Genomic DNA, 24512 nt, shown 5'->3' with positions numbered 1-24512 from the left:
GTGTCACACCTCAGCTTCTTTGTGCCCGCAAAGTCCCCAGCGATTGTTAACCAAGAGAAAGGGGGGAAGAATCCCGGGGCTGAATATGCAGAGGCGACACTGCAGCTGCTTCAGGCTGTCCTGCGGCAACGATGAAAGCTCACGTCTACAATTAAGGGGGAAACCAGTAGGCTACATTCTAAATAACACACCTGCCTTACTCGTGATCCTAGGTGTTTTCCAGTGTGACGTGCAGTTAAATTAGTAATTATTAGCTCACAGTCACCAGGCATTATCAAATAAAACACTTGTACTCTGCCCATCCACAGGTTCAAACTTTATCAAACTCTATCCCAATTCTTTTGATTTGAAAGCCTTACTTTCTGTGGTTAAAGGTAGCCTGTAGTTCTTTTCCTAATAAATTAGAAACGTTTCTCTCTGAACCTCCGCCTATTTTCCCACAAATATTTCTTAAATCAAGCAATGGCTGTGGTTATAACCAGATCCACATTCATTCCCTGGTGGACGACGTTTAAGAATTTCGTTCCATAAAGCTAGAAACGGAAAGCAAATGGTCATAGTCGTAACAACGACGACAGAGCACTTTCTGTGTACCAGACACTGGTTTAAATATTTTATCATTATGGACTTGTTAAATGTTCATCAAAAGCCTGTGAGGGAGGTGTGACTGTCATTCCCACTTTGAAGAGGACACGGAGGCACTGACAGGTTAAAAACTCCTCCAAGGCACACACCTGAGAAGTGTCAAAGCCCAGGCTCCCACTGTCCAGTTCCAGGTTCATGCCTGTAAGTGCTGTGTGCAATCCCAACAGTCAAACAATAATAAAGCAAGAGGGAACCACAGGATGCAGGGACCCTCTCTGACCTTCCCCAACATAGATTATTCTGTGATGGGAGAACGTTTTGTTCTTCCAGCTCAGCACACAGCCGAGCCAGCCAGAAAATATTATGACACAGTTCATGGCTACAGGAACAGGAATGTGTGCAAGGCCCGAAGACAAAGAAGAACCTAAGTGACATGAGGAAGTTAAGACTAGAAAACGATACCATGCCTTCTTCTCTTCCAAGAAGATTCTCTAAGTGGGAAAATATGCTGCTTTGTGGTATTCAATAAGCATCCTATTGGCAGAAGCCAGGCTGTCTGACCCCCAGTTATGGAATAAACAGATACCTGTGGAATCCAATAGAAAACAGTGGGGAAGACAGGAGGAGGCCAAGTCCTATGTGGGTAAGTGTGGGAAGAATGCATTGCAAGTGCCGTTTTGTGAAAAAATACATTATCTGCTTGAATGAAAAATAAATCTTCATACCCACCTTTCGAAGCAGTTCAGTAGGAGACAGCAGAATGGAGAGAGGCGAGGATACATGCCCCAAGGGTCACAGGCGTTAGGTATGTTAGATGGAACTGCCCCCTGTGGCTGTGTCCACAGCTCAACTCTGATGGTTCAAAACCCTGGTCGAGCCAGGCCACTCACCGTAAGCCCAGGTCTCGTGCGTGGACGCCTTCTGCCTGAACTTCTCGGCCAGGTGCTCCACTCGCTCCAGCCTCCGGATCTCGTTGAGCAGCCACTCCTCATAGCCCTTCTCCGCCTGTTCCAGCCTCTGCCAGGCCCCGGCGATGTCCTGGGTGTGTGAGGACAGGGCAGACCTGGCTGTTACACTCCAGCCTCTTGGTGTCGCTGTGAACCCCTCTACTGCGCCTATGACAGTGTTTTCCTTCCCTTCCCTCACCTCCCCCCAGTAACCATTCAAACATGCTTGCGTCTATGTCCAAGTATCACCGGGGCCTTTCGGAACTAATGTAGTTGTTCTCAGCAATGAAAAAATGCCTGGTACTCTTCCAGATGTGGACAGAGGATGACAGAGCCTTAACTTTCTGGCCAGAAGACGATGAAGCCTAAAGTGACTCAATGCACAACGATTCCGACTCAGTGACTGGGCTCAGCCAGCCAGCCGGCTGACAACGGTTTCCTGACCATCACGCACATGCTGGGCGTGAACCACAGACTTTACATAAGAGGAAACTACATCTACAAAGTCTCTGCCTCCGTGTAGCCTTCACGATGCTTGGGGAATAAAGACAATAAGTAATTAAACATGTTTGTTTCAGACAGTGACATACTGTGACAGAAAAACAAAACGGTGTCAGGTGATGCCGAGAGCCCATGGGAGTGGTTCCTGTAGGCAGGTTACTTAGAGGAGGCACCTTCCATCTGAGGATGTGGATCTGAGCCGAGACCTCAATGTCAGAAAAGCCAGTTATGTGCAGAAGGTGGGGTGAGTGCTCTAGGCCTCAGAACAAGCTAAAGGCTGGGGGTCAGGGGAGTTAGGAACAGGCTCATGTGTGGGAAGAACCACAGCAAGCTCTGTGGCTGCATGGCAAGTGAAGGTCAGATCATGTTGGAGCCTGTACGCCAGGATAATGAGTCTGTACCTTATTCTAAATATTTTGGGAAGTCACTGGAGGGTTTTGAGAAAGAAGGAGATGCACTCTGATTTACATTTTAGGAAAGCAATGGCAGCTGATGTGTAGAGAATAAATTTGGGGGCAAAAAAAAAAAAAGAAGAAAAGCCAGTGAGAGTGTTACTGCAGGGTCTGAGGAGAAAGGATGGTGGCCTGGCATAGGGCAATGGCAGTGGACTAGAAAGAAGGGCACAGATTTAAGGTATAACTTGGAAGTAGAGCCAATGGGACTGGCTGAGGAACTAGATGCAAGAAGTGACAGAAAGAGAGGGTCAATGGTGCCACCTGGGTTTGGAGCTTTAGTGACAGAGGGTGGTGAGAACACTGTGGGGGACTCTTGGATCTGTTAGGTCTGAGATGCTTTTGAGACATCCAAGCGAATACATGAACCTGGAACTTGGGAGAAGTCAGAGCTGGAGATTAAAATTTGGGAGGCATCAGCATTTAGGAGCGAGATCACCTGGAGGGTGTAAAGACAGAGAAGAGGGTCAGCATGAAGCCAGGATCATCCATCTATAGAACATGCAGAGGAGGCAAATCTTCGAGCAGCCACTGGAAGGACTCGTTGGTGAGGATGGAAGAAAACAGTAAGTACAAGGGCGGAAGGAGCTTCAGGAAGGAGGTGATGGTGAGCAGGCTCGAAGCTACAGAGAACAGGAAAATAGAAGTGATGATTGATTGGATCGTTTGGATCATCAACACGGATGCTGTTGACTTTGGTGAGAACAGTCTCAGGGGAGGGGGACAGGAGCCAGTTCACTGCAGGCAGAAGAGTAAAAGCAGCAGAGGAGCAGAGCACATCTGGAAATCAGTCCCACAAAGACCTCTTTCTATTAATACATGTTCTGCTGTGAAGGGGAGCCAAGAAACAGGACAGTTGCGACAGGCAGCTGTGGAGACACAGGTGTTACTTTTGTTGGGCAGGTTCTAGAGAACTTGTGTGTGCTGATGCGAGTGGGTCAGTAAAGAGGAAGGAAATGACGACACGAAGAGAAGGCATTAAATGCAGGACTGAGCCGTGGAGAACGTGGAACGGGTGTGCTGTGACAGCAGGGATCAGAGGGCACTGCTGTAGATGCTGGTAAACGTGACATGGAGGAAAGATGCGGCCAGTTGTGAGGAGGGGAGGAGAGGACAAGGCCCCCTCATTGAAGATCATGAAGGCCTTACTGTCTGCGAGGCACCATGCCAGCACAGTAAGGAGTCAAGAGCTGCAGGATGGTTGGGAGGAAACATCAAGAATGAAGTGGTTGCAGGGTCCAAATTATGTCCGTTAACTGAGAAGACTAGAGAAGCAATGCCTCCTTCTCAGCAGCCCATCAGGAAGAGACTTTGTGAAAAGAGGGGGCTCCTGGCCCCCGGCCACTCACCGACACCATCTTGCCCTCAGACGGCATGAAGGCGGGCCGGTTGCTGATCCTAAGCTTGGTCTGCAGGGTGTTGAAGTTGATCTCCAGCTGGCACTTCTCCTGCACCTTCGGGGGCTTGTGCTTCCGACGGTAATCCCGGAAGTCCTCCAGCTTCTTCTGCATGGCCTGCATGGTCTTCTCAGGGGTCCGGTTCTCCAGCCAGGGGATCGTACGGCGAATCCATTCCAAAAGCTGTCCCCAAAACACAAAAGTACTGCTGAAAACACCAGCAAACTGCCCATTAGTTAAAAAACAGAGGCACCTAACAATTTGGAATGGGATAGCCTAATGCTCCTAAAACTACAGAAGTACAATGCCCCTGACTGAAAAGAGAGGAAAGGCACCTCTGTGCATGGGTGAAATCATCAGCATCTACCCACGGCCCCCAGTGATCACCCCAACAACACCATATGCAGGTCAAAAACTTAGAGTCACCACAAGTCATGTTTTACAAAAATGTGACATTTACAGGAAACTGGGAGACCAGACATTAGCAGACAAATGCTGGATGGAGCTTTCAAATGAAAAACAAAACAAAAACCAAACAAAAAACCTCACCTGACATAGTGGAATGTTGTATAATAAAATCAGCAAAAATCAGGTTTAACTTAAAATATATTTGTATTGTAAATAAGCTCCAATCTAATGAATTTATTTACTAGGCAAATGTATTGTAAATCTGGGACTGACTCAGTGCCACAGTATATTTTAATTTGATAGCGAATGTTCAAGGAAATCCACATGATCAAGTGAGAATGGGAGTGAATTCCTAAGGACAAAGTATATTTTCTTGAATTACTATTGAAGTCTTAGAAATGACCTGCTAAAACGCCACGAATGATTTACACTTTGATCACTTAGAAATTGACAACAGATAAAAATAAAAATTAGTTAAAATGGTGATGCGCCCACAGCCTGAGGGTCTGAGGAGGAAAAAGAAGGATAAAATGCCTGAGGATGATCGTCCTCCAGTTCTGGTCACACTTCTGAAGCTGATCACAGACATTAAACAAGGTGGCCAAAGGGACGCTCCCGCAGCAGCAATATGAAAATATAAACTCAGCGTCATTAGATTGGATTAATATAAACCACTCCTCAGGAAGATTTATTCTAAGTGTCCTGACACTTTTCCCAGAACAGACCAAATATCAGCTAAATGAGGTCAGGACAAAAGTGATCTGGTCTTATATACGTTGTGACTGGGATTGAGCGCCATCTAAACAGGAGGTGGCTGTGGACCTCACTGAGACCGTAGCTTGAGTGGGGAAAACACTGTAGTGGCCATGATGAGACTGCTGAGCTCCTACTGATGCTAAAATAAGAACAAAAGAACAACATGGAAAGTGCTATTCTAACCGAGAACCTGGCTGAAAAGCTGTAGAATGGCATCACGGAAACTCATGCGCAAATATCTGGGTGGAGGGTTCTGCCTTCCTGTATTTCCCTCTAGATATTTATACACACAGGCTGAGTCACGCCTCACACAGGCTGGGCAAGCTCCTTGGAGCTGGGTCACTGTGGACAAGGCTTCTGAACATGGAGAGCAGCTTATATGGTGTCCATAGCCAGTGGAGCAGGAAAAAAACACAGTGCAATGTCATCTAGGGGAACCCAATCCTGGAGGTGCCAGATTGAGAATAAAATCAAATTCTACTTCTTAAACATGCAAACTGTCTCTATGCTTTGGGATGGTTGGAAAGACCATCAGGGTTACCTTTGTGTCAATCATATGTTGCCGCAAGATGAACCACCTCTGAGTTCAACTATATTTCCCTACTTTTATTCCATCCAAGATGAAAAATGCAAAGAAAACAACACTGACAATCCATGATCACCCTCTGCGCCTCACCCTCTGGGTGAGTATGGACAGGACTGGGGGGCACTGTTTCCTTTACCTCACTTGCTAGCCTCTCATATTCTTCCATCAGTCTCTCATTCTCTTGATTCACAGCAAGAACCTTACATATCCTGTTAGCCGCTGTCTCGGCCTGTAAAACACAATAGGTAAACAGGACAGCTCTGTCGACGGGGATGTGCATACATGAAACGGAACATGGCGGGCATGAGAGGGGAGGAGGGAGATGGCGTGCCAAACGTGGTGCAGATTCCAGGTTAGGGTGGGATAAGAGTGAGGCCATGGCTGTTTAATACTATGAGTCATTTCACACCTGTTTTACAGTTTTCACACAGACTTACACGGCAGGCTGAATATACTGTAGGGAACAATGGGGAGAGACCATTAGTCTAAAACACAAGCTCTGTAAAACATCAAGCAAGTTAGTAACAGAAATATATGGGTCCAGGACCCCCAAATCTGTGGTCCACGAATATCCATGTTAGCACTCTGCTGACCTGGGGACTCTGGGGTAAGAACTCTCTAAATAACATTAGCCTTTGAGAATCAAAGCAAAGACAGCTGGGTCCTGAACATATATATCATTGCATTGAGTTCACAGAAGTCCTATCCTGAAATGAATACGTACAACTTGCCAGATGGAATCCTTCCCCAGGGCTGAACTTGCTTTTAGACTTTATTTAACCTGTGTGGGAAGTTGGTGAGGTAATCATTCTCCATCATCGTTTTGTGTAGGGAAACTTGGGCCCAGAGTGGCAAAGTGCCTGAACCATGGTCACGGGATGAATCAAGAAATGCAACTTGCCTGTCCGGGCTTCCAGGTCTATGGCCTGTCCCAAAGCCTCACCTCTAAAACCCTAATATGAACTGATTTCCGGTTATCATCATTTGCTGGTGATGGTCTTAAAGAGACCACAGGAATGATACATCCTTTGTCCATCCCAATCTAGCAGGATGCTCCAAGTAGAGATACGTGAAGGGGCAAGAGGCAGGAACAGATAAATGTGGAGAAAAGAAGGACATTTACCCGCAATGTGCCTCAGGCTCTTTGTCTTAAGGAATGTGAAATTTTTTTTTGAGGTTCTAACACTGCTATCCTTTCCCTATTTCAGTTAAAATAAGATTAGTCTTGAAAGATGTTAGAACAAATCACTGAACATAGGAGGCAATTTCTAGGCAGAGGAGAGCCAGGGCACTGGAAAGCATTCGTTCTCCTTGATGAATTTCCCCTTACTGCACAATGAATGTGGCTCAATGTTTATGGCACCTAAAGCACAAATGTTTCCTATAATTTACCAACAAAAAAAAAGCAGTATCTTAGAAGAAAGATAAAAAATACTTCAGGAACTGCCTAAAGTTAAAACTATTAAAAAAACAAAAAAAAAGAAAGGAAAAGTATTCACAGTTTGGAACTTTCCATGTTAGGTCATCACAAAACATTTAGATTCCCAAGTAAGATGTGAAGCGCGCACACACACGCACACACACAACTGACACCCATGCGGAGCAGCACAGCCCCCGACGGACGCGTGTTGGGTACCTGCTCCGCGCCCGCGAAAGCATGGTAGAAACAGGACACGTACGTCATGATGGCCCTCTCATCCGGTTTGGGGGTGTTCACAATGTCTGAGGGAGGGAAAAACAGCACAGAAAACACACACACACACATGAAGAGCAGAAACCAGGGTGAACAAAGGGAAGAACAAACTGGTTTACACCGATCGATTTTCTGTGTGTTTCCTGAGCCCACAATCCTGAACCTATGGTCATGGTTCGTGACCAGAATGATTCGAACCAGCTGGTTTCTTAAATAATCAAATTGAGGGCTTTTTCTCTCCCCCACCCCTTGAGAGGCTCTTAAAAGAGCAGACAAAGCATTAATATGGGAGCCCGTGTGCTGCATGCCAGAGCTTGTTGCCACTTCCTAATGACTTATGGGGTGCATGTCCTCTTGACCGTATCAGGTCATCTGTCACGTCTGCTGAGTGACAGATGTCACTTTGCGAGATGCTAGGAATAGCAGCAGAGTCCCAGTGCCCCATCTTTTCTGGAGCTTCTGCACCCCACCCCCATAACTGTCAACTCTCTGCCCCGTAAGCAGCCTTCTTGTGTGAGGATGAAAGTCACTGGAGAAGCATGTCTTATAATGCCTTCTATACATACTTACCATGCCATATACAGAAATCACCAGGAGTGACAAAACATCTAAAGAGAAGGGGCTGTACAGCTTGTACACATTAGGACTCTTGCTACCATTTGTATTAGCTGACGAATTAACCAGCAGGAAGAGAGAAAACAGAACCACATGACACATGTCCTGTCTTCCTTCACCGTGGCAACACCATTTTTTGCCTTTTTAACTTTAAACTCGGCTCAGCCATTAGGCAGAATGAAGTTAAAAAGACACCTTGTAGTTCCCTAAACTGAAACCTAGTCATTTGGTTTCCAGAGGATATTAATAGAAAGGATGTGGGATTGTGTAACAGTATGGAATCTTCTGGAAAACAAACATGAACAGCACACTGGTGCATGGACAGAAAGTAAGTTTCAAAGAAAACTAGACTGAAAAAGACACACGACTGCCTCCTCAGAACCAGACAGGTCTCCTTACTCAGAGGAAAGGGGAAAAAAAAAAGAGAGAGAGAGAAAAACAACTGAAAAAAAAATATTAAGACACAGAAGGTGAGGGGTGAGTGGTGACTCACGTTTTACATCCTCACCTTCTGTGCACCAGCAAAAGCATGATAGTAACAGGAGACATAAGTCATTATGGCTTGCTCGTCGGGTCTGGCAGTGTTTACTAAATCTGTGTGGAGAAAAGAAGGTTAACTGCTCCGATGTTCTAACACCACCAGCGCCACCGCAGAGAAGTCAGAGGAATGAATCTTCCTTGCCACCCCCACACATTTATGTGGTGAAAACTCTGGCTCTTATCAAAGAAGTCACCAGCAAAGTCATTTCTCGGGGCACTTTCAAGAATTGCCAACAGAAATAAAGGAATTGCCAAAGAGAAGGGCACAGCTAGCTCAGAAGTCCACAGCCAGAATGAGACCTCCAGGAGACAACAGGACGCACACAATAGCACACTCCCAGAGACTTTCTATCTCTGTACACATGGTGGCCCAGGGGTCAACAAAGACCCCCTCTGCATTCCACGCAAGACATATGCATCCACAAGTCTAACCTGGTCCCACCTCAAAAGCGGTTTGTGGAGGCAAACAGGGAAACAACTTTCATAGCCTTTTAAAGGCATGGTGGAGTGTTTCACCAGTTTTTACCACAGGTAACAGTTCCAATTAACCACTCGGACATTTCCACTTAGGGTTCAGAGACTAACACACATGACAGGAAGTCAGGTCAACAGCAGCAGGTGGGAAGGCAAGGATTCACCAAGAGGGATTAGCAATCTGAGAGGAGGAGACCAGGGTATGACATGAAAATAAAAGGGTGGCAGGAATAAGAAAAGTCACCATGATGCTGTGGTGATGATAAGTCTGAATGTCAGCAGCAAAGATACAAAAGGGGGTTTCTGCTGGGTAGGTAGGTATGTGACAGTGTGTCCCACACCCTCGTCAGTCAGAAGATTCCTATGAGAAATTACTCTACAAAGAAAATAATACAGCGTGTGAGTATTTCTCTGAACCATTCAAAAGGAAAGATGAAGAAAAGTAACGGAAGGCTGGATGGGTCACAGGGAGGAGGAAATGAATGGAAAGCCGAGACATCTCATGGGCTGCAAAGGAAAAACAGAATAGATATGTGCCCTGACCAGGGCTCAGAGACCAAGGAAAAACCTAAGAACCAAGAAAACTGTCAGCAGGTCAGAGCTATAATGATGGTGACCCTGAACTCGCCCTGAATTGTAGTATATTCATTAATGAACTGGAGGCATTAACAAACTGGAAGATGAATTTACTAAATGTCACCAGTTTTCTTTCCTCCTTAGTATCTTAGCAATTAATTCAAATGAGTAAACTCTGGGTGTTTTTTACCACCTGGAAATGTCAAAGGAGAGAACACACAAATGCAAACTTAGAGAGGATAGATGAAGAAAAGGGGAAAGGAACTTTTCTATGTTGCTACTTCATGGTTTTATTGACTTTCTCCCTCTAAAGAGTTTTGGAGAAACTGTAAGTAGAATTCTAAAGAGTGTATTCAAGTGTGAACACCAATAATAGGTATTTGATAAACGGTTAAATTAATAAGTGGACAAAATTAAAATCCGAATTGAAAGATCAATGTCATGGGTTGGATTCTGTTCCCCAAAAAGATCTGCTGAAGTCCAACCCGCTGGTCCCTGTGAATGTAACCTTATTTGAAAGTAGGGCCTTTTGCAGGTGTTCAAGTTAAGATGAGGTTCTGCTTGAGTAGAGAGGGCCCTTCATCCGATATGACTGGTGTCCTCTTAAGAAGAGGGAAAGAGACACAGAGACAGACAGAGGGCAGACAGCCCTGTAAAGACAGAGATTACAGCGATGCCGCCATAAACTAGAGAAGGCCTGGGGTTTCACGGAGCTGGAAGCAGTAAGGAAGCGTGCTCTCCTGGAAGCTTCAGAGGAAGCAAAACCCTGCCAACACCTTCGTTTTGACTACAGCCTACAGAACTATAAGATAATACATTTCTGTTGTTTTAACCGACCTAGTTTGTGGTGATTGGTTACGGAAGCCATAATGCAATCACCAAAAACAAGGAGGAAAGAAAATCGACTACTAATTGTAATCAAGTTTTTTGCTATTCCCAACAATGCTAACTAGCGGAAGTAACGGACCCTTAGGGACTAATATTCACAACAAACACTGTAATCCAAGTTCCTCCAGGTCAGGACTCTCCTTATCCATCTCAGTATCCCCCGCAGTTACCTAGCAGAGGGTTTTGTTCACAGTAAGTGCTCAATAAATGTCTGTTCAGTGATAAGTGGTGAATCATGAATAAATGAAATGAATGAACGCTCTCCACATTTGTGCTTTAAATGGTGTGCCACAGGTACAACTCATGACTTCATCACATATAAAGGGTATAAAAAGCATTCAAAACTGTTCCCCAGCGTGAGTGACGCTGCAAAACACTGAGAAGTTCTTTCAGATCTACCTACATTTAATTTAGACTAATTAGAAATGAAATGTGAAAGTTCAACACGTACACTGATGGCTGACATTCTATATTATAATTTTTGAGTCCTTAACTTCTTGTCAGAAGGAAGGACTTTTTTAAGCACTTCACAAAAAGATTTATATACTAAAATTGTCTCTATGTGGTAAGGAAATTACTTTGTGTTGTTAAAAAAAATTAAAATAGGAAGTTTTCTTTGAAAATCACAAACAAAGCATTCTGTTTCTTTGCCAAAGCTGAACCTTTTACCAAATCCTTTCACTATAGTTTTGCTGGCTTGTTTTAGTGCAGAATTTAAGAGAAAAAAACAACAAAAAACAATTTATGAACAAGCTACACATGATGTCCCCTTAATACTCATTGAGGAACCCTAAGTTCTTCAGATGTAACTTGACTATAAAGTTTTGCGAATCCCCACGCATGGCCGAAGTCTATGTAGCCCATAGACTTTATAAGAGTCAGCAACACAAGGTTAGTCTCACCTTCAGCATCCAACATTTTGGGAATATCCAGATGCTTCTCTGCGATTTCCATGGCCAGGTTAATATTTCCTACTGGGTCATCCTGCATGAAACACAGCACAAACAGTTTTTTAAAATGTATTTTTGAGCACGACATATGAATAATGTTTTCTATATACCTGACTTGGGGAAGACATCTTCCCATCCACACACGACCATAATAGTATAAATAATTTTCCTTCTTATCTTTCCTCAATCACTTCAAACATTTATAAAGATATCAAAAATGATGCGAAAACCACACAATCCATGCACAATGCAAGTCATAAAAATGTAAACAAAGATTTAAGAGTCAAAGTTTTTGCAGGTGAGGGGAATGTCATCAGATACTTTCTTTGAATAGGAACGAACACCCTGAATACGTCAGAACTTATTTTCAACTCTATTAATAACAAAATGTAAATAAGTCCAAATGAAATCATGAAACATACGTTTTCCAGATCTGGAAGGTGATCATGGAGAATATTTAGTCCAGCACGCTTGTCTTAAATATGAGAAAGCAAAGGGATCAAGAGAAGGTGCTGCCAGGTTGAAGTGTCAGGTCACTGACGAATATTATGGGATGGCTCACAGAGCAAAAATCATGTTTCTGGATGTTAAAGACTAGAAGAAATTACAAAAACTTGCAGTTGTAAATGAAACTTGTGAATAAATTCTTAAGATCACATTAATCTTCCACTGTAAAACTGGTTAAATATATAAAATGTAACAAAATAAATTTAACCAGAGAAATACTGAAAAACTCAGACTTATTTAACAGTTTTTGTTTTGATTCACTGAAGAAATTGACTATTATGAATCTAGGATGGGGATGGGAGGGGGAAGGATGTAAGAAAGAAAATCAAAATGAAAAATAGTATTAGTCTGAGAATGACTTTAATGAATTTTCACATCAAAGCCACTTAAACATTTTAGGAACTGCAATACTTTGCAATGAGCACAATGCTTTTAATATGGTGAAACATTCAAAAAGTGCAGGCTTCAAAAACACATTCACAGTATTCAATGAAGAAAGCAAAGGAAGCTTCCTGGCCTCACAGAGCATATTTCAGGCAAAAAGCTTTTTCAGGCAAAAAGCTTTTTCAACTAAATGTTGTGAAACAAAGCATAAAAGCATTTCATCGAAAGCAGCCATATCTTAGAGTGAGTCCTAACTGGACATTTTATGCAAATGTTCATAAAGCCACATAGCTGAGTACAAGTTTCCTGCTTTTTGTTCTCAATATATAAGAAAAAATTCAGCATTAAAAATGGAGAGTAATGATTCTGAGACTTTGCGAAAGTTACTTCATTTAGATTGTAACTTAAAGAGATAAAATGTGACAAGTAAGTGTTTTCTTGGCTCAGCAAGTAGCCATGTAACCTTGAGCAGATTACTAAATTCCTTCCTCACTTTCTTCATCTATAAAACTGGGATATAATACCTACTTTATAGGTGCATTATATTTACTGTGCATTATGAAGACTGAATGAGTATGTATAGTCTATATAACACATACTTATTAATATATGCATTAATATTAACGTACACATATGTATAACATATTAATATATGTAATATAAAGCATACATATTAATACATATATAATAAACATATATATATAATGAACATATGTGCATTTTTCTATAATGCTGTCTTAGCTAGAGCTACGTAAGTATTAGCTGCTATTGTAATCATCACTTTCTCACCCATCACAGATGGCCAATTACCATAGGTCTGTTGAACTTTTGTAATAAAAACTGACCATTATAAACTGCTTGTGAAACTAGGTCTCTCTAGTACAATCCCCTCATTCTGCAAATAAGATAAAGATTAATTGAAATATATATACACTATCTGTATGTTTGAAACATTTCAAAATCAGGGATAAGAGAATATATACTTTGAAAAGTTGAGAAACTCTGGGTGCTCCGTTCTTAGGCAACCTTCCATCACAGCTGTGGTACCAATCTCAGGATATGAGTAAATTCTGCACGTGTTACCCTGTGGTCAGTGGAGACAGGCCAGGAGGAGGGTGGTAAGCAGGTGACGGCTAACAAGGTGGTGAAAGCCAGGACACCGTCCAACAACCATCCATGCCACACAGGTGAGGGCAGCATGCAGGAACGGGTTCCAGCAAAACAGCAACACGATGTGAAGGGTGAGCTAAGCACACCAGCAGCCCAAGAAATGTGCCCTAACCCACTTGGAGGAACGTGGATGCAGGCAAGGCCCTTGGCCTTAAACCTTCCCACGGCTTTACTTCTAAGGCAGCCCAAACTGTCTGCCATGAGATGCATGGGGCATGGGTTTCTTTTTTTCCAGCACAGATTACATTTTCAAACTATTTTTAAAGAAAGAATTTGAAAACGATTTGAAATGTAAGCACACTAAACCTTAAACTTAAAGGGAGAATTAAAATTTCCTAAGTTGAATTTTTCGAAAAGAGAAAAAAACAAAACCCCCAAACTTATTTTCTAGGGTACAACCAATATTTTGTACCGATAGTGAGATAATTATGAAGTGTCCCTTGTGTGAGAAACAAATTAATAAGTTTCAAGTAGATATGTCTGCAACTAAGTCCTTCAGAAAAGGCAAAGGGAATGGAGAAAGAAGGCTGGGAGGATTTGAACCTTTCTTACCCCTCAAAAAAAAAACAACCAAAAAAACCCCACCAAATATATATATATGCTTCTCTTCTCATATTTACAATCTAGGAAAGGAAAGTCTGTAACAAAGATACATAAAGCCTTCATATTGTACCATGCCCAATCAACAAACATAGCTTAACTGGGGCAAAAAGGTGACTGGCGTTGGGTCCTTCCCTCCCCTAGGTGTAACAGGTAGGCATTTCCTGAAACCCTGCCCATCTGCCAGGGGGCTGTGTGTTTGCAGAGTTTAGTGCTGATGTGCTCATTTTCAGGACGACATGCTGGGGGCGGGCAGGATGCGGCATGCCGGGCCCCAGGACAACCTTGTTAAGCTTTGAGTAGTCAATGAGGTCGGGCCGGTGTCTGTGGATGAGCGCACAGAGTCCGAGGCCGTCCTTCCAGCTGCACGACGTCGAGAAGAACAGGAATACAGGTTAATGCCGAGAGCAGGAGCACAGTCTGCGCTGCTCAGACACTGGCCTGAAATGTGAGCCACATGGCCCCTAACTTCCTTCTGTGTGACTGAGGCAGGAAAGACCCCACGTGTGTACCTTGCAGCCCCTTCCTTGAATACCTATCTGCTTCCCGGGGTCTGAGGAGGGCTGTCACCCCCTTGCTGTCCATTTCCATTTTCAGCTTCAGGCCCACCTTCCCTGAGCTTCCTCCCTCCTCCTGCCCAGTCTGGTTCTGTGCTGGGAGAACGGGCAGTGACGGGAGGGAAGATGCCTCTCAACTGCTGTCCTGCTCTCCTCCTCTGCCACTGCCCCCAGTCCTGACTGCCTCCTCTCTCTCTTCTCCAGTCTCCATTTGGACCTTTCCCCAGAATCTGCCCAGTAACCGTACAGAAGGACGCCTACTCAGAAGTGTGCGGCACACACTCACTTCCCGCCAAGTGTCCTCACACACTTAACAAACCACTCTTGGAGATCCCAGGTATCCTCTGTCTTTCTTCATAAGGTTATCATTATTTTTTTTAAAGCAAACACATGTAGGTACCTGAGGGGCTCAGCCGGGAGGACGTGGCTTCCCAGTCTGTCTCCCTAAAGACACCAGTGCTAACCGTTCCTTAGACAACCTGGCACGGGCTCCCCTGTGGTGACCAGTGGGTCACCTGAAGGCTGGGGGCAGGAGTTCTGTTCCTCAAAGGGTCAGGAGGAGAAGAGAACTCAGGGCCATACTGCTGCAGTGTGTGGGCCACTCTCAGGCCAGAGGAAGAGCAAGAAGGTGAATGGGAAACACGTCTGGGACCTCTGACACTTACACTGGCTCCTCTCACCCTGCAGACAGCATGTCAGAGGCCAGCGGAGGCCTCTCCCATCTCTACACTCAAGGCTCAGTTCCTGCACCTGCACGTGCCCCCCCAAAGAACCTCCCCAAGTTTTTGTTGTGTCTGGTCCTTATTCTTCATTCTGGTTCTTCATTCTGGTCTCTGGTGGTGGGTCCCATTTATATTCAGAGCTGACCCACCATCCAGAGGCTAAAAAACTAACCCACTCTTCCAACAATGGCAGAGGATCTGCCTGAGAAAGAAGACCGAAGTTACAAAGGTACAAAGTCATGCTCTCAGATTATATCTGGATTTCATTCATCCTCCTTCCTATAACTTTTCAAATATGATTTTCCTACATCTCTTGAATTCCAGCACAAGAGGGATCAGGGTGTAGTTAGGACAGGGGGTATCAGACTCTGCTACGGCCCCCTCCTTCCCACCAAGGAGCCATTCCTGCCGCCATCGCCCAGTGCGAGGTGAGGGCCTCAGGAAGGCGTCTTCTCACACCCCCCTGTTCTGATGACCCATTCGGACACCATATGATGTTCACTGGTAAATACAGTGCTGTTCTACCAGCATCCTGAGCCATACGCACACGTTTTTCCTGGGAGTCTCTAAACACCAAAAGTTCAATGGCCTTAGTCCTGCCACCAGCAGGAGCAGGAAACACCAGTGTAAACAGACAGGGTGCCCCCTGCCCCCGTGATTCCAGCGAGGATATAAGGACCGCAGGGCCCCAGTGCTCACCTGGTGTGGAAGTTCTGAATATTGACATTCCTGTAAGGAGCGGTTTTCCTCTGACACCACAGCAGCAGGCCTTCTTTGGCAGAGGTTTCTGGAATGACAGCCAAAAAAAGTGTCCCCAGGGAAATGCTCACCACTCCATTCACCCAACTTTGGTCACTCCTCCAGGGGGCCAGCCACCTAACACATCATTGCTTCTCATTGTTTCAGCAAGAGGATGGGAGGTGGAGCCCCACAACCAGTGACGGACTTCTGGTGACACTTAAGGGACTCAAAAAGGCAACTGCAGGTTATGACCATAAATATAAGACCGACGTCAAGGTTATTGGTAATTTACCTTTCTTATGAAAAATTTTTAAATGTGTATAGTTTATATGACTTAACTAACCTGTCATTCACTTCATTTATCATTTATATTCTTAGGTAAATGGAATTCACACAAGCCACTGTCTCAAATTTATTCCTTTACCTAGAGATTTTATAATACTTAAAAGCATTTATTGGTAAATTTCAAGTTTGGCCACTTGAGTTTTTTTCTTTTTTCTTTTTTTCAGTTTCAGGTGTGCAAAACAATGTAATAGACATTTACACCCCTCACAAAGTGATAACCCCCCTCCCCAATCTACTACCCCTCAGACATCGTATGTAGCTGTTACAATTCATTGACTCTATTCCTTATTCTGTACTCCACATCCTGTGACTATATATATATATATATATATATATATATATATATATATATATATATATATAAAATTATAGTTGACATTATTAGTCAGCTTCAGCTTCAGGTGTACAATGCAGTGATCAGGCACCTACACCATCCCTGAAGTGGTCTCTCTAATAAGACAAGTGCCCATCGAATACCCTACAAAATCTTTACTACAGTATTGATTATATTCCCCAAACTGTCTTTCGTAACCCCGTGGCAATCTTGTGGTTACCAATTGTGCTTCAGTTTTGACCAAGTTAAAAAGCCAACCACTTCCTGTGGTACCAAGAAGCTGCTGCTGGGAGCGCAGGGCAGACAGGGAGTCCCAGAGGCCACACTCTGAACCCGCCCCTCCAATCCCCAGGGGCCACCCTTCCTCAGGCTGCTCCAGCCACAGACTGCGAGGAAGGGCACATTCCTGCGCCAATGGGGCTCCCCTGAGAGCAACGCAGGCTTCAGCACCCCCATCAGCCTGGCTGACCTGGCCTGGGGACAGCACTGCAGAATAAGACTCTTCATCCCTTCCCTTCCCCTTCTCCAACACAAGTGCCACCCAGGTGCTTTGGCCAAAGGCTCTCTCTGCCATCTCCGGCTCCCCACACTTTACCCGCCACAGGCATTTCCCTTGTACTTCCAAGCAGGAATCTCTTGCACTTCTGTAATGGACTGAATGCTTGTTTCCCTTGCAAATTCCTATGTTGAAGCCCTAAACCCCAGCATGATGGTTTTTTAGAGACGGGTCCTTTGAGAGGTAATTAAGGTTATATGAGGTGATACGAGATCACAAGGTCATGATGGCATTAGCGCCCTTATAAGAAGCACCAGTGCTTGCATGTACAGGAACACGCATGCTCTGTCTGCCTGTCTCTCTGCCATGTGAGGACACAGCAAGCAGGTGGCCATCTACAAGCCAATAGAGGGTCTTCAGCAGAAACCGGCCATGCTGGCAGCCTGATCTTGAACTTCCATCCTCACAAGTGGGAGAAGTACATTTCTGTTGTTTAAACCACTCAGTCTGATCTTTGTTATGGCGGCCTGAGCAGACTCAGACAGCTTCTAACACCATCGCGGCACTTGCTGCTGGAGGACCCAAAGTCACATACACCAAACAGCTCCTCAAACTCAGGAAAAGAACCCAGAATTCTGCCTAATTTAAGTGTTAACAATTCTGAAAGCCCCTGTAAACAGTAATTAATGTGGACTCATAATTAACAATGGGCCTCCACCTTCCATGTCACTAAGGGCTTGAAGTTGACTTTTTCAAATCAAAATAAGTATTTTGCAATTATTTATCTAAGTCGTTCAATCTCATTTAGACTTTTCTTTGACCTGGAACCCAACTGAAGTAAACACACTCCCTAAAATTTCATGTGCTACAAAAATAATCTGAATGATTCCTGTTCATGCCTCTTACCTAGCAAATTCCTGTTAATGAAATAGACTGAAACTTCTAAAGTTGTATTAATATACTAACTGGTACAGGTGTGGAAATATGAAACTCCACATCTAGTTGTTGTGCTATATACTTAGCTGCCTGCCTTTGGGTCCTGGCCAATGTAATTACTAAGGAAAAGTACGTCGGGAAGAAATAATGCTGTATTATACAAAGTTTAAATGACACTTAGATTAGAAAAGTAAGAGAGCTAAGCACATCAATAAACTCTTATAACTGCTACTGAAGTTTAGACTTACAAGTCCGTGAGTCTCATCTAATTTCTGTCTGACTGTGTCTGACTGAACACTCTTAGGCTATGAATGTGGAACAAAGTTCTCTCCTTGTTTCATTGGCTGCTCTCATCAAAAATGACACTCCCACCCCCAAGTCCAGTCTTTCAGCAAAAGGTCAACAAGCCTGTGCCAAGTATATCCATGACTGTGGGACACCCTGCTCCTTGCAGGGGCAAGTGAACGCTGAAACGTGGCCATCTGGCGCACATGCATCCACACACAAAACCCTGATCGGGGGTGTAAAACGCATGTTATAAATAGGTAGTGTCATTTATTGTGAAAAACCGTATGACACACCCAGGAACCCCATGTACTTACATCTGAACTGCCCTCACCAACAGATACACTAATCTCTCATTTATTTCTTGGAAGAGGCCCATCGTTCCGTTGAAGGAGACTGGCTCCTCAAAGGACTCGATTGTAATAATAACACCATTTTGTACATAAACATATCAAAACAAATTAAGGTGATTTTACTGTAGACTTACAGAAATTAAGTGAGGTTGTTAAGAAATGACTCCCTAAAGTAAAACAAATAACAATATAAGTCAGCAAACCAACATCATCTACTATGTTGGCCATGGAAAGACACCTGCTTGAAGAGATGTAGGCACTTTGCCACGTGAAATTAACCACTTTTCAACATTTAATTTCTTGGTCTTCTGAAAAGCAGATTAATGTATCTTTTTTATGGTGATGTTTTAGAAACTACTGTGGTGTTATTATCTAATTATTAGTAATAATTTGGGGAAAACTCTAATGGATAATACCATTCATAGCTACCCGTGAAATGGAATTAAGTCATTAATATCATCACAATGTGAAATTTGTAACCAATGAGAAAAAACCTGAGGCCAAGTTCACCTTTATAAAAAGGATTTGCTACTCTACCAGACGCTGTAGTGTAAACAAGATTTTTAAAAATAGTATTTGTTTTTTAAACTGAGTTCAACTGCTTAAATATTTAAATTTAGAAGTATATCAAACTTATAAAATTATTATAAATTACTCTTTTTTAATAAAGCAGGAACTTGCAAGACGCATCTGTTATTTTCATTAGCATGAATGGTGTGTACTTGAATAAAAGTACATTGGACGAGGTTTTCTAATTCAGACTACTTATTAATTCAAGCTGGCTGTCATTCTGACCCTGAATTGTTGAGGTTTTAATATTGTGATATGTTTGATTTTTAGGTCATGTAAATGGAGCTTCAATGCTAGAAGGGAAAAATCTCAAGTGATCAGAAACTCCTTAAGGGCAAGTACTGTAGGCTTCCTGCCATCTGGAACAACAACAGTAGGCAAATTGCTGATTTTTAACGTTTGTTGGTTGATTAGTAACTAAAATCACTTAAAAAGACCAGAGTCAGAAGGTACTCTGTCCCGGGTAGAATTATAAACAATGCCCTCATCCCTTCACTATTCAGATACCTGGTCACCTGTTAGGTGACAAAGGTAGGGGAGGCTAACGAGACAATTCAAACCACCTTTAAATATGTTCTACAGCTATACGTTTTGTGATTTGAGGTCCAAATAGGCAATATTCTAATTTTAAGAATGTCAGTTTGACAGTTTTCAAAAGAGCCGAAGTCATCAAAATACTTAGGGATACAGTGGGCTTTTATGACTAAAGATTTTCATCTTCAGTGGTAACACCAAAGATTTGGACTCTATTACAATGACAGAACAGCTGTCAGGCAGAAGGAAGGAAAGAAGGAAGGAAGGAAGGAAGGAAGGAAGGAAGGAAGGAAGGAAGGAAGGAAGGAAGGAAGGAAAAGAGAAAGGAAGGAAGAGAGAATGGAAGAAAGAGCCAACAAATAAACTTGGATTTTGAGTATCTTTTTTGTACCTGAAAAAAACAATGTTTCACCTGTAAGTCTAAAGAACTCTGTGATACTTGTGAATGTACCAGTTTAATAAGCAATAAAGAAGCTCCATAAATGTTCATTTTAAAGAGCGACTTCTGTTCTGAAGATGAGCTCAGCTTTTCCAAAACCCTATGAATGAAAGAGTATTGCTAAAATCTTTTCCCATAGCTATATAAAACTTGTGAAAAAACAACTTGTGTGTCTTTCCTTCAGTCATGGAAGTGACTGTTCAATTTTATAAAACAATATTCAAATTTTAATTTGTAAACTCAATTGACAAGTTACTGTAAGTCTCTTAATAATATCAGACTTTTAACCATGTCTTTTACCTTCCACTGAAATATCCTGAATGGCAAAGCGGAGGATGATGGTCCAGATCATGCCCAGGGTCATTTTCACGTTGCCGTCGACAATTTCTTTCAGGATGAAAAATCAGCAACACATTAGTGTAAAGATAACATAATCAGTACATACAGTTTTCTTATAAGCTTTGTTTCCCATAAGGTTTTACTTCAGAGATATTGGAAAAAATATATACGGAAAGACCAGTTTATATTTTTGTAAGTGTCACAGGGTATCTAGTTATACATATGATATTCATAACCAAATGTCTCCAGTTTAAATGAATTCTGAGTTAATAATAAACACAAATCTTGCATATGCATAACCGCTGAAAACAACCCATGAGTTTCCAAAGTTTAAAGACGAGATGAATTAAGGCACTAAATACAGTTGCCCCCCACTTATCCGTGGGGTGTATGATCCAAGACTCCCAGTGGATGCCTGAAACTGATAGTATAGGACCCTGTACATACTATGTTTTCTCCTGTACTTACACACCTTTTCACTTAATGAAAGCACTTTATGGCTTCTCTCCAACATATCCAAATTGCCAGCATCACTATTCTTATGCTTTGGGGCCATAACTAAGTTAAATAAGCGTGAGTCGAACACAAGCACTGTGTTAGTAGATCTCATAACCAAGATGTCTACTGACTTATGTGCGGGGAGCATCGACAGCCCGGAGACAAGGGACAAAGGGATGATTCACATCCCGGATGGGCTGGAGCAGGATGGAACAAGATGGTGCAAGACCTCAATGCTATTCAGAATGGTACACAATTTAAAATGTATGAATTGTTTATTTCTGGAATTTTCCATTTAATATTTTTGGACTGTGGTTGACCATGGGCAATGGACACTGCAGAAAGTGAAACCATGGATATGAGGGACCACTGCAATGAAATACAGAGAACATGGGCTCATCTTTATTCTCGTCCCTCTTCCAGCTCCCCAGTCGGCAGGTTCACAGACGCAGTTGTGTATAATGGGACGGAAGGTAGTTTCCGCTCCTGCAAAACTCACCAGGACTCCCGATCGCCCTCAGAGAATGAAGAGGGAGAATGTCCTTCTTATTACTTAGTTCTCATTAAGAGTGATTGGGATGTATAAGTTCTTTCTCATTCCTATAATCGGTTTGAAGAAGACGGTATGTATTGACGCTATTCTTTACAAATAACCCTAGAGCCTGGTCTACCATTCAAGGCACGTCTGTCCTCATCTCTGTGCTCAGAGACTAGTGGAGAGCCTGACATCCAATGCAGGCCCCCAGCCCCACCCTGAGGTCACTGTGGCCTCAGGGTTACTCCCATCACAGCTTACCTTCAGCCCCAATGGATACCAGTTTCACGCCCTTGCTGGCTATATAATCCAAGGCTTTGTTGACATTGGCAATTTTATGGAATCGCATTTTTCCTCGGTCAGGTTTGGGCAGCCTTTCCCCTGTTGGATAAAAAAGGAACAGTGTAGACAGAGAAAGTAAACCCTTGAGGCAGAATCAAGATGCCAAAATTCAGAGTCCGTGCTTTCCTTAAGTGAAAATAGTTGTTTCTGATGTGTCTCAGTTTCTAAATCACAGAGGGAACATGAACCACAAAACTTTCAAGATCAAATGGCCCAGTGGGGAGCCATACTACTAAGGCCATATGCTTTCCCGATCTGCTGGGAGTGTCCAGTTCAGCCTATGAACCAACTCACAGATGAGTCAAGAGAGAAGCTGCCTGGTGTCGCTGGGGCACTGGGGCTGCTGCTTAGCTGTCAGAAGAACTCAGGGCAGCCTAGTTCAAATCACAGAGGTGGCTGCCAGGGTTCATCTCAGACATCTGATTATGAAGATATATGGATCAGGGCAGACTGGCCATCGATCTTCCCAGTCACACTGCTTCAACAGTGACCCACTCTCTACTCCAAGTCTAAGCCAGCCAACTGATATTCAGGGCAAAGGATAACCCCTCTGGGATTGAACTCCTGTTTCCATAGTTTTGCCAGCGTGTACACTGGCTTTTTGCATGACAGATACTTCTGGAATACACACTAGCTGAGCTAAGGGCAGAGAGGGCAGCATGGTGGGTAGTCATATAAATGTCATTTTTTCTTCCCTTATTTTGTTACTAGGTAGGTGGTATAAACATTGTTTTATTAAGTCAATTTTAAACAGAGCTCTCTCCCTTTTAAACAGAAAAATAACTCCAGGCAGACTGCTCTTTGAAAGGATTTCTTTGCCAATAATACCTTGTTCTGGCCCAGCCAGGGTCAAAGGGAGCCTGCGATGCAGTCACGTTTACATAGAGGCATATGTACTGCCCACATGCAGAAGAACCAGCGAAGGGCAACATGGATGGGAAATGCTTCAGACCAACCTGAGATGACTTCCAAAAGCAGCATAAGCTTCAGGCCATTCCTGAAGTCTTCCTCGATGTTCTCAATCTGGGTGCCAGCTTTCCTCAGGTGGGAGTTACACCAGGCAGTGAAGGTCTGCAACGAGAACCACGCACAGCTTAGCACAGCCCCACTGGCTGGCAGACCCCTCTACAGGGACAACGTGCGACATCTCACACATTCTGGGGAATCTAAGAGGCTGGAGCTCCTTGGATCATGAAACAGAATTGGATGGGAAGAATGATTTAAGGCCCAAGGTAAGATTTTAGTAAAATTTCCTCTCTAGAGACCAAAAAAAAAAAAAAATCATTTATTTGGTATATCAACCTGAGGAATTTTTGCCTTGTTTGAAAAGGTGCCACATGTACTTACACCTATGCCTTCACCTTCTGTAAACTTCTTACTTTGTAGGAAGGATAGATTAAATCAGGACATGCTTATTCCCTGCACACAACAAGAACATACTTGCTTGCAGAATGGATGAATACATAATGTTTAAAACTGGTCAAATGTCTTACTTTAGAGCAAAGGGTGGGTGGTACTGTGTAGCAGAAAGGGGAAGGGAGGAGGGACCCATCACCACTAATTATCTACAATGAGTTACCCTGGATGAACAACAGTTTTAAACTACTAACTAAATCAATGAAACAAATTTGCAGTATTGTCAATCATTAAAAAAATAATAGTAGTAGTAATACGACCACTTACTGGCATAGACCCTGGGTTTCAAAGACAATGAGACACAGGTCAGCGCTGAAGGGCTGTCTAGTCATGTTAACAAGTTACCAGGGTGATCTTCAGAGGAAAGATGGACTATATATTAAGTGGCATCCAGAGTCATTCTGCTTATTTTTCAAGCTTCTTTTAATTTGGCTTTCACTTGTGCACTATTTCCTGCCAAAACCAGATTAGAAATGCTCCTGGCAGCTGTTGGCCAAGAATGCAAACTGTCCCCTAGCCTCACAACAGCTGCTGGGCTCAAGAACAAAGCGCCCGTACATTACACTGGGCGGAGACGCACAAATAGGCTTGTGTTCCAGACGAGAAAATGAACCTCTCAAAAATAGGCTGCTTCCAAGGAAGACAGCAGACGGTTTCCATAAAAATGATTTTCCCGGGTAATAAAGATTTCCAAATCTGACTCACAGTCACATATTTCAAGAAATATGTGATGGCATTAAGTGCTAGCGCAAGAAGAAAATGTAGGTATTTTCTTGGATTTGCAGTAATACGTACATTGGTTACCCTGAGAGCCTACACTGATAATTATTTCTCCTAAAACGCATCTACGCTTTAGGTAGAAACAGAAGAAAGACTCTAAGCCATACATTCTAGACATGCACCCCGTCAGCATGCTAGCCACTGGCCACACGTGACTATTTAAATGGAAAGTAATGGAAATTATAAAATTTAGTTGTTCAGTTGCAAAAGCCACCTTCCAAGGGCTTAAAAGTCACACACGGCTTGTGGCCTCTGTGTTGG

At 43.2% G+C, this 24512-nt stretch overlaps 1 protein-coding gene across 1 annotated transcript in view; it reads right to left on the bottom strand.

The window, feature by feature from the left end:
• ACTN2 (actinin alpha 2) overlaps positions 1–24512 on the bottom strand; it is a 60202-nt gene that overhangs the window by 15288 nt on the left and 20402 nt on the right. The window contains exons 2-11 of the mRNA XM_019746994.2: positions 23012–23126; positions 21975–22094; positions 20642–20728; positions 16008–16095; positions 14314–14392; positions 11321–11402; positions 7269–7354; positions 5769–5861; positions 3835–4065; positions 1476–1623 (exon numbers count right to left, since the gene is read on the bottom strand). Of these exons, the coding sequence (XP_019602553.1) occupies positions 1476–1623; positions 3835–4065; positions 5769–5861; positions 7269–7354; positions 11321–11402; positions 14314–14392; positions 16008–16095; positions 20642–20728; positions 21975–22094; positions 23012–23126 (1129 nt within the window). The remainder of the gene's footprint in view (positions 1–1475; positions 1624–3834; positions 4066–5768; positions 5862–7268; positions 7355–11320; positions 11403–14313; positions 14393–16007; positions 16096–20641; positions 20729–21974; positions 22095–23011; positions 23127–24512) is intronic.

The sequence above is a fragment of the Rhinolophus sinicus genome, linkage group LG12, assembly GCF_036562045.2.
Source record: "Rhinolophus sinicus isolate RSC01 linkage group LG12, ASM3656204v1, whole genome shotgun sequence".
NCBI lineage: Eukaryota > Metazoa > Chordata > Mammalia > Chiroptera > Rhinolophidae > Rhinolophus > Rhinolophus sinicus.
This window is presented reverse-complemented; position numbering and strand designations above follow the sequence as displayed.